Source organism: Grus americana (assembly GCF_028858705.1).
Source record: "Grus americana isolate bGruAme1 chromosome 27 unlocalized genomic scaffold, bGruAme1.mat SUPER_27_unloc_1, whole genome shotgun sequence".
In the NCBI taxonomy this organism is placed as follows: Eukaryota; Metazoa; Chordata; class Aves; order Gruiformes; family Gruidae; genus Grus; species Grus americana.
In genome coordinates, this window is record NW_026561291.1 from 38,593 (window position 1) to 48,552 (window position 9,960).

Here is a 9,960-nt window from a genome sequence, read left to right on the forward strand (position 1 = left end):
CAGGATCATTCCTCCAAGTGTCACCTGGGATACCTGGTCATGCAGGGACCAGGGGTGGGGATGGAGAAAAGGATTGCATGGGGAATTCAGGGCATCCAAAGAGAATGGGTGTGTGTGGCAGGGACACAACCCAATACAGGGCTCTGGGGTGAATTAGTGGACCCCAAGGGACTGGGCTGGGGGTGTTGAATGGACAGGACTGCGTGGGATACAAGTGAGGGGTAAAGGAATTGAAGTGGAGGGGATTTGGAGATTTCAGGAGAGGTGGTTGGTGGGGACAGAAGGAAGAGGACTGCAGAGGACAGAAACAAGGGGATTGGGAGAGTGTTTGGAAGTGGGGGTTGAAGGAAGGGCATCTGGGGACACTACTGCAGTGGAAAGGCAAAGGACTGAGGGGAAAGACCAAAAGAAAGGCATTGGGAATGATCAAAGGGAGGGCATTTGGGCACTGTAGGTAAGACACAGAGGAGATCCTGGAGAGGAGATGTCTGAGGGGACCAAAAGGATGAGATGGGGAGGCCCAAAGGGAGAGATGTGTGGCCACCAAGACAAGAAACTAGTGGGGGCCCTCACAGGAGTTTGTGGTGGACCCTCCCGGGGAGGGGGCAGGTCCAACCACTCACTGAGGAACTCAGGCTCTAGGCACAAGAAGATGAATTGTGGAGGGAACAGGCAGAATTGTGGGAGGGAGAAAGCTGTCTTGGCTGGGGCTGGAGGTGCAGGGGAGCCTGGAGGAGCTCCTTGCTTGGGAAGGGGAGAGGCCAAGTCAAGGGGTTTTGGGCTCTCCACTACAATTTCGTGCTGCAGGAGAGCTGATGTCCTGCAGCCGTGACCCATCCCCAGCCTTGAGCCCCTCCCCGTGGCATTGTGGACTCACCTGAGCATCTCCCGGGGTGCACAGCAGGATGGTGAAGAGCAGGGCCACGCTGAGCACTGCAACCTTCATCTTCCTCTGCAGTGTGGTGAGTCCTGGGTGAAGCTGGAGAAGGTGAGGGGCAGATTTATCCCTCCCAGGACTCATCCTTGCCCCTCCCCAACCTGAGAGCTCCCGGGGCAAAGCCAGACTTGGCCGAGACACCAGGCTTGGCAGAGACACCAGCCCTGGCAACCAGCCCAGCCTGGCACAGAGTCACCCCTGCCTCCGGCTCTGATCCAGCCCCTTTCCTCGGCATCAGTCCAGCTTCCGGCATGGGGCAGGTGCACAGGGAAGGGCCCAGGCATCTGCGGGTGGCGAGGGGGGTGGGCAGTGCGCCTCTGACAGCCTTACGGTGACAACCCACTGCTCTAACACAAAACCTTCCTCCCACAGCTCTCCAAAGCCAGATCCCCCATCTCCCAGTGCCCCTCACCTCCCAGCACTGCCATCTCCCCGTGCTCCTCACCTTTCAGGCCAGTCGTTCCCTCCAGGACTCCCCCAGAGATGACGCCAGCCTCAAACCAGGGGTCTCTAAGCAGGATTGTCTCTGACCCCTCTCCAGCCCCCTGGGTAAAATGGGGGCTGGGACTGATCCCTCTTCTTGGGGCATCGTGGACTCCAGGATTAGGGAACGCTGGGAGGTGAGAGGACAACTGGGGACATGGGCAGTGGGCACAGCCAGGTGACTGGGATCTTCAGTTGCTGGAGGCAATGGGCAGCACTGATGAATGTTGGGCACTGGGAGACAATGGCTCAGTTCGGGGGCAGTGCTGAGGTGGTCGCAGTGCCCAGCTCCAGCCCCCCCACCATTTCCCTTGTACTGCAGGCCCCAAACTGGGCCAGTCCCCAGGCACGGCCTCCCCGGAGCAGAGGGCAGAGGGGAATATCCCCTGCCCTGGCCCTCCCCCTGCCACTGCCTGAGGCCACCATGCCCTGCCAGACAACATGGGTCCCACTCTGCAGAGCTGCCCCCGGACAGTGGGTCCCTGTGACCCCGTTCCCAAGAAGGCTCTGGCTCCAGCCCTGGCCCTGGCTGGGACTTGGTCGCAGCTCACCAAAGGCCCTTGTCCCCATGAAGTGTCCCTTCAATGCCCTTGTCCTTGACCCAGGACAGCGCTGTCCCTGAGCAGGATGTGGCCATCCAGAGGGACACGATGAAGTGCGCACTTGTCCCCAAGCAGTGACTCGGAGCTAATCACGGAGACAGAGCTCCCCTGGCAAGAGGAGGGATGTTTGTCCCCACAGCATCTCTGGTAAGCCGTGTTTGTCCTGGGCCCGTAGGACAAGGAACCCTTTCAGCAATCGTGGTGCTTCACGAGAGTGCCTGATCGGGGGGAGTCTGGGGGGGGTAAAGCAGCCTGGACACCTGGGCTCCCTCCAGCCCTGGCAGTGGGCAGAGCCCATAGAGGAGGGCAGTGCTGAGGGACCGGGGAAGAGCAGGTCCTGGGGCACTCTGCACTCCTGGGTCGCCCCTGGGGACAGGCTGGAGCCCAGAGGTGGGGGCAGTCCCAGGGGAGCAGCCTGACAGCCGGGGTGTCACTGTCCTTCGGGAAAGCCTGGTGGCAGGGGAGTCCTGCAGGAGTGGAGCTTAGAGCAGCCTGGGTGATGGAGCTGTCTCCCCAGGGGCACTGTGTCCCTTTCCCTCTGCCCCCCTGCCTGCCTTGCAGCTCTCCCTGGCTTTCCAGGGGGGGTTCCTTCACAGCACCCCTGACCCAGACATCACCATCCTGGGGGCCCTGGGCAGCATCCTCTCACCAGTGTGGGGCAGGAGCACTGTGGCATTGTACGCAAGTGGTTCAGCTCTGCCCTCTGAGTGGGGAGAGCTGCTGGGGGAAGCTGCTGGCCTGGCTCGCACAAGCCAAGCAAGACCTTCTCCAGCAATCCGGCATCGATGCACCCATTCCTTCCAGTCGTGACACTCACACCATCTGCCATCACTGCTCTCTTCAAGGATGCACGTGCCCCAAAGAGCAGAGGGAATAGCTGGCACCTCTGTTAGCAGGGACATACTCGTAATGAAGACGGGCATATTCTGGATCAACGAGCTCAGGCACCCCTGTTTTGCCTCCCCGTAGATGCCCACAGCTATCAGAAGAGATAGATAACAGGACAGATAGTTATTTATTTATTTATTTCTGCATGATGAGAAGACCAGCATTTTTACTGGTGGTGTGAGCTAGCACTGGCAGGAGATAGGGCCAGTAAGGTCTCGGCCAGGAGATGCAGCGTGTATTTACTTGTCTCTTTCGGTAGGTGAGGGTCAGAAGTAACCACGTGTAATGACCAGCAAATCCACTAGCCGCACTCAGCAACAGCAGCATTGAATGCACTGGACTCCTTGCCTGTACTGAGTCCATGGGACATCACCATTATGATAGCAGATCCACGAATCCTTTGTCAGGCTGGCATGTTCCTCTGTAAGGTCATCCTCTGTTTGTTATGTGCCACAGTAATTCAAGCGACCACGCTGTGCTTCCCCATCACCATTCACTTCCCAAACCATCCAGCAGTCCATGTCACATGTCTGAAACGGAAATAGTGCTCTGTTTTAGTCCTCTGGCTATGAGGGTCTGAGGATAGTTCATTCTTATGAGGCACAAGGTGGGAATCAAAGGCTGGTGGTAAAAATCTGGTTTAGGTTTTGAAGGCAGTGGGGGGTTTGCCCGAGTTTCAGTGAAACCAAGGTGTCACTGGTTTTGTTCCCATGATGATACGGGCTGCTGTCGCGGCTTCAAAGAAATAAAAATAGACTGAGAAGTGGTTCACTAGAACTGTACATGGCTCAGATTCTTCACTGACGTTATATGTCATTTTTAAGGATTATGGATATGGCTGTATCTTTACGGGACACTAACTATAAATAAGAGACCTGTTGTGGATCAGTTGTGAAAAGACTGAAGGCCACTTATTGGAATATTTGCTTTGGAAATTGCCCAAAGAGCAGGCAGTCACCTGGAAGATGTTCATTTTGACTGCTTAAATTTTTTAAAAACTTTTTTTTAAAAAAATGTTTTTTAAACTTTTTGACTTGTTTAAATATGCTGTGACGTGATTTGTATTCTGAAGTTATTTTGGAAGGAACTGATGAATTGTACGCACTGTCATAATTGAGGAATATTGACTTAGCAGAGGTCAAGGGTGCCTTTGAGGTAAGTGCCAATCAGGCAGATGGCATTTGATAGCCACTTAACATATGCCAACACCCCGGCGATAAAGAGCTGGACAGAGGCAGAGCCACCAACTGTGGATGGATTGGCCAGCACCCTCCAGGAACTGAAAGAGAATCTCGCTTCCTCCCTATGGGCCTGCTTCTCAGCTGTGGTGAAACTGTCCTAGCAATTGTCCCTGCATTTAAAAGCAGATGCTCTCCTCTCTCATAGACACCAAGGTTTCACCTATTAAGACTCAGCCTTTTTCTGATCAGAGGACAAGGTACTGGTGGCACACACCACATGCCATCCTGCGGTTCCATCTATGTGACCAGGGGGAGGGCATGAGGATGTGGGATGGTGAACCTACCTGGAGACTAGAAGCTTGGGTACTGGAACTGCCAGACAAAGAACCAGCCAAAAGGCATCCACCCAGGGAAACTACTGCTCCAGGTTCTGTTGAGCAGAGTAGAAGGGCTGATCTTACTTTCAACCCCGATGAAGGGACTTCTGCTTTGCAGTGACAAAACCCAAGGAATGAATATGCTGACCAGGAATAAAGGGGCCCTGTCTCCAGCAGGGCAGAAGAAAGGGACAACCAAGTTTACTGGATCGTGTGGGATGGATGGCCTGACACATCAGCCCCATGGGAGTATAAAGCTCTGGGGACACCGGTGCGCATGTACTCTAATGCCATTAGGTGACAACGGTGCAGAACCCATTTGTATTTCTGGAGTGATGGGAGGATCCCAAGAACTGTCTGTGTTGGAGGCTGAGGAAAGCCTAACTGGGAAAGAGTGGCAAAAGCACCCCGTTGGGACTGGTCCAGAAGCATCCTTGGCATAGACCACCTCCAGAGAGGGTACTTCAAAGACCCAACAGGGTACCAATTGGCTTTTGGTATAGCTGCCTTGAGTACAGAGAAGATGTTTAGCCGTTAGCTTGCCAGTCCCTCAGAGGATCCTTCAGTTGGGGGGTTGCTGCGGGTTCAAGAACAGCAAGTACCATTGGCCATGTGCTGATCCAGACTGCACTGGAAGAGGGTGAAGCTCCTGAGCACCTGCAGTGTATTGATGACATCATTGTGTGGGGCAAGACAGAAAAGGAAGTGTTTGAGAAAGGGAAAAGAGGGATCTAGATTCTTCTGAGAGCTGGTTTTGCCATACAATAAAGGAAGAGCAAAGGACGTGCACAGAAGGTCCAGGATTTAGGAACAAAATATGAAGATGGGCATTGTTATAGCCCAATGGATGTGATCCATAAAATAACAGGTTTGTTGCCACCTACTAACAAAAAAGAAACACAAGCTTTCCCAGGTGTTGTGGGTTTTTGGAGAAGGCACATTCCAGGTTATATTCTGATCATAAGCCCTCTCTATCAAGTGACCCAGGAGAAGAACAGCTTTGAATGGGTCCTGAGCAGCAACAAGCCTTTGAACAAATTAGACAAGAGATAGTTCGTGTGATAGCCATTGGGCCAGTCTAGACCGGAGGAGAAGTGAAAAACATGCTTTACAGCACAGCCAGGGACCACGGCCCCACCTGAAGCCTCTGGCAGAAAGCACCTGGAGAGACTCAAGGTTGACCCCTGGGTTTTTGGAGCCAGGGATATGGAGGATCTGAGGCCCACTGCAGTCCAACTGAAAAAAAGATATTGGCAGCATATGAAGGGCTTTGAGCCACTTCAGAAGGAGTTGGTACTGAAGCACAACCCATCTTGGCACCTCAATTGCCTGTACTGGGCTGGATGTTCAAAGGGAGGGAACCCTCTCTGCATAATGAAACTGATGCTATGTGGAGTAAAGGGGTTGTGCTAATAACACAACAGGCTTGAATGGGAAAACCTCGACTGCTCAGGAATCTTGGAAGTGACCATGGACTGGCCAGAAGGCCAAAACTTTGTAGTGTCGCCAGAAGAGGACGTGACACGTGCTGAAGAGGACACACCATGTCATAAACCACCAGAAAATGAGAAGCAGTATGCCCTGTTTGCAGATGCGCCCTGTCATATTATGGGAGCAAATCTGAGGTGGAAGGCTGCTGGATGGAGTCCTCCATGACGACTCGTACAAACTGCTGAAGGAGAAGGTGAATTGAGTCAGTTTGCAGAGGTGAAAGCCATCCGGCTGGCTTTAGACATTGCTGAACGAAAAAATGGCCAGTCCTTTGTCTCTATACTGACTCATGGATGGTGTGCACACTGAGCTGAGGCAAGAGGAATCCCACCTCCTGTGGGTCTGTGGGGTGCGTGGGGGAGAGCTGAAGCCCACTCCAGTCTCCAGACTACTCACCAGAGAGGAGAGACCTGATGGACACCGCTGAATCCCTGCCCTGCGTGGGGGGAAATGATCCCTGCCTGTCACTGCTGCGGTGACCTGCCTGGCCATGGGACAGGGAGAGGGGTTAAGGGAGGGGAACATTTCAACCTCTCATAGACCACCATGCCACGGGAGGAAAAATCCCACTTCTGAAATCCATCTCTCCAGTGCTCAGAGAGGGACAGTCAGTGATGACTTCAGTCTGCGTCAGCCTACGCTCCCCAGGAGAGACCCTGATGCCTTTGAGAAGCTTCAGCCCTGGAGCCCCAGGGACATCTGCAGGGAGTGTGGGAGAGCAGAGAAAGTGTTGCCCTGGGCTGGTCCTCTGCTGCTGAGCTGCTCCAGGCTCCTGGGATGGAGGGAGCTCATGGCAAGCGGGCAGCACTGCAGAGAGACATCTCTGGCCAGGAGCAGCTCCTCTGCAAAGCGCAGCAGGGCTGAGGGCACTGCCTGCAGGCACCGAGGGGAGAGGAGGGAGGAGAAGAGAGGTTAAAGGCAGCCTGGGGTGAGAGGATGCTGAGAGCTGATTCAAAGAGAACTCTTCACAGCCCCCTACGTGGTAAGTCTGTGTCTGCAGGGAAAAGCAGCTGTGGTTGCTGGAGGGACCTCTTCAAGCTGGTACATCCCACAGCCTGTGGGATCTTCTGGGAGGATGTTTGTGTGCAAGAGGAAAATGGCAGAATTTACTTGAAAGGAAGGAGTCTGTGCTTTGAGATGTCTCATCATTGTCAACGGGGTTGGCAGGGGGAGAAGGGACTTTATTTTTGTGCTCTGGAGAAGGCACTGAGAGCCCAGTTCCCATTAGGACTTGTCTGAGCTGCTCCTTAGCCCCTGCACACAGAGGTGCCCCTGAGCAGTGCCCAGCTGCCAGGAGGGGTCTGCAGGGCAGAGCTGAGCACACAGCCGGTGGCATGGGCTCTGTGAGCACAGGCAGGGAGGAGACCTGAGCACAGAGGAACAGCTCCTGGCAGGGACAGCTCCAGGCAGCAGAGACATGGGCAGGGAGCGAGAGGCAGCTGTTCCCAGAAATGCTGTGGAAGGGGGGTTGGGGCACCTCCCTGCCATCCCCTGCAGTGCAGACACCTTCCCCGGAGAAACCCCCTGCTCTGCTCTCCCACCCAGCGGAGCCTCTGCCCTGAAGGTCACCTTCTCGGCAGCCTGACCCCTGAGGAGCGGACATTACCAAATACCCGAGTGCCTCCATCGGCAGCAGCACTGTGGCATTTCTCTGGGTTTCCCCTCCTGTCTCTGCTCCCCTTGATCGTATCACCAGGTTTGCTGGGATGGGGGGGTGGGGTTCAGACGCAGCTCAGAGACCAGCCCTGTGGGTCTTGCCATGCAGATGTGTCCATGGGAATGAAGTGTCCAAGTCCCCGCCTAATGCCTGGGCTGCAGGGGATACAAATGACCCCATTCTTCCTTCTTTAGGACACCCCGTCTTTAGGACATTTGCTTCTTTCCCTGGGGGGTCTTGCTGGGCTGCAGGCTGCCCTCCCCCAGGGCACAGCTCTCCCATGGCATCCCAGTGTTCCCCAGGAGCCCCATGGAGAAGACCCCTCAGTGCTAAGACCATGAAAACGTTGCTGGGTGGCTGCCTGCGGACAGCTGCAGAGAGCCCTCTGTGTTCCCGGCTGGGAGGGGAGGGCTGAGATCCTGCTCAGGTAGAGTGAGACAGGCTGAGGGGGTTGGAGATGTGCACTTGGGAAATGGATTCCTCTGCTCTCAGCAGTGCCCAGCTCCTTTTGGGGGGAACGTCCGGGTGCGATCAACCTGCAGCTCAAAGAGGTGCCAGCACAGGGCGGCTGAGACCAGGGCTGATGGACTGACCGGCTCTCCTCACTCATCACTAAGCCTCTTCCTCATAGAAGTCTCCCCTAGCTCTTCACTGACTTTTCCTCCCTGGACAGGTCCTAATGCCCAGAGGAAGCACATGTCCAACAGCAGCTCCATCAAGGAGTTCCTCCTCCTGGCATTTGCAGACACACGGGAGCTGCAGCTCTTGCACTTCTGGCTCTTCCTGGGCATCTACCTGGCTGCTCTCCTGGCCAATGGCCTCATCATCACTGCCATAGCCTGCGACCACCACCTCCACACCCCCATGTACTTCTTCCTCCTCAACCTCTCCATCCTCGACCTGGGCTCCATCTCCACCACTGTCCCTAAAGCCATGGCCAATTCCCTCTGGGACACCAGGGCCATCTCCTATGCAGGATGTGCTGCACAGGTCTTTTTCTTTTTCTTTATGATCTCAGCAGAGTATTCCCTCCTCACTGTCATGGCCTACGACCGCTATGTTGCCATCTGCCAACCCCTGCACTACAGGACCCTCCTGGGCAGCAGAGCTTGTGTCCACATGGCAGCAGCTGCCTGGGGCACTGGGTTTCTCTATGCTGTGCTGCACACGGCCAATACATTTTCTATACCACTCTGCCATGGCAATGCCCTGGACCAGTTCTTCTGTGAAATCCCCCAGATCCTCAAGCTCTCCTGCTCACATTCCTACTTCAGGGAAGTTGTGATTATTGTGGTTAGTGTCTGTGTAGCATTTGGTTGTTTCATTTTCATTGTGCTGTCCTATGTGCAGATCTTCAGGGCTGTGCTGAGGATCCCCTCTGAGCAGGGACGGCACAAAGCCTTTTCCACGTGCCTCCCTCACCTGGCCGTGGTCTCCCTGTTTATCAACACGTCTGCATTTGCCTACATGAAACCCCCCTCCATCTCTTACCCATCCCTGGACCTGGTGGTGGCAGTTCTGTACTCGGTGGTGCCTCCAGCAGTGAACCCCCTCATCTACAGCGTGAGGAACCAGGAGCTCAAGGAGGCCATTAAGAAAGTGATTTCATGGATGTTTTTGAGTCATTATGAACCTTCCATGTCTCTTCAGAAGTGACTCTCAGACTATCTAATAGCAGACCTTTATTTTGTTTGTATTTATCATTATCGTCAGTGTTATCTGTTTGGTTTTTGGTTGTGCTGTGGTTTGTTTTGTTTGGTTGTTCGTTTGTTTGTTTTTAATATTTTTGTTGGTGTTTATTCTATTCCTAAATGAATATTTAGATTCTTCTGACTGCTACTGAGGAATGAACTTGCTGTGTCTCACCTGTATAAAAGAAGTGCCTAACCCTGGGTCAGAGAAGACTCTCTCATGGCACCTCTGCAATAAAGTGGCATGTCCTCAATGCAGTTCCTTAGAATTGAGCTGTTCTTCAAAATCTGATGTAAGCAACAGGCCCAAGTAATTTCACCCCAAAAGGGCCTGTTTCTCCTTGTGTTTTGGAGAGGAAAGCTCATCATTGCCTGCAGATGTCTGTGGTGGGCAGTGACTGGACCCACCCCAAGGTGAGCGATGGCCCAAGCTGGATTCACCCATAGAGAAAGTGCTAAATCCCGGTATCTGCAAGGAAACAAAGATGGACAGAGGTGACCCGTCACAGACCACCTCCAACCAGGGACAGCACCTTTACAGCTACCACACCTCCAGCAGCACACACACCACCATGACCACCACAAACAGACCCCTCCCAGTCCCCTCTCCGGCTGGTCTGGTGTGAAGGTGACAAGTGGTCTGTGCATCCCCT

At 54.1% G+C, this 9,960-nt stretch overlaps 1 protein-coding gene across 1 annotated transcript; it reads left to right on the forward strand.

The window, feature by feature from the left end:
• The first annotated feature begins 8,285 nt into the window (after positions 1 to 8,285).
• LOC129200024 (olfactory receptor 14C36-like) lies at positions 8,286 to 9,272 on the forward strand. The gene has a single exon (XM_054811281.1). The coding sequence runs from the start codon at positions 8,313 to 8,315 to the stop codon at positions 9,270 to 9,272; it is 960 nt and encodes a 319-aa protein (XP_054667256.1). The 5' UTR covers positions 8,286 to 8,312.
• Positions 9,273 to 9,960: the final 688 nt, after the last annotated feature.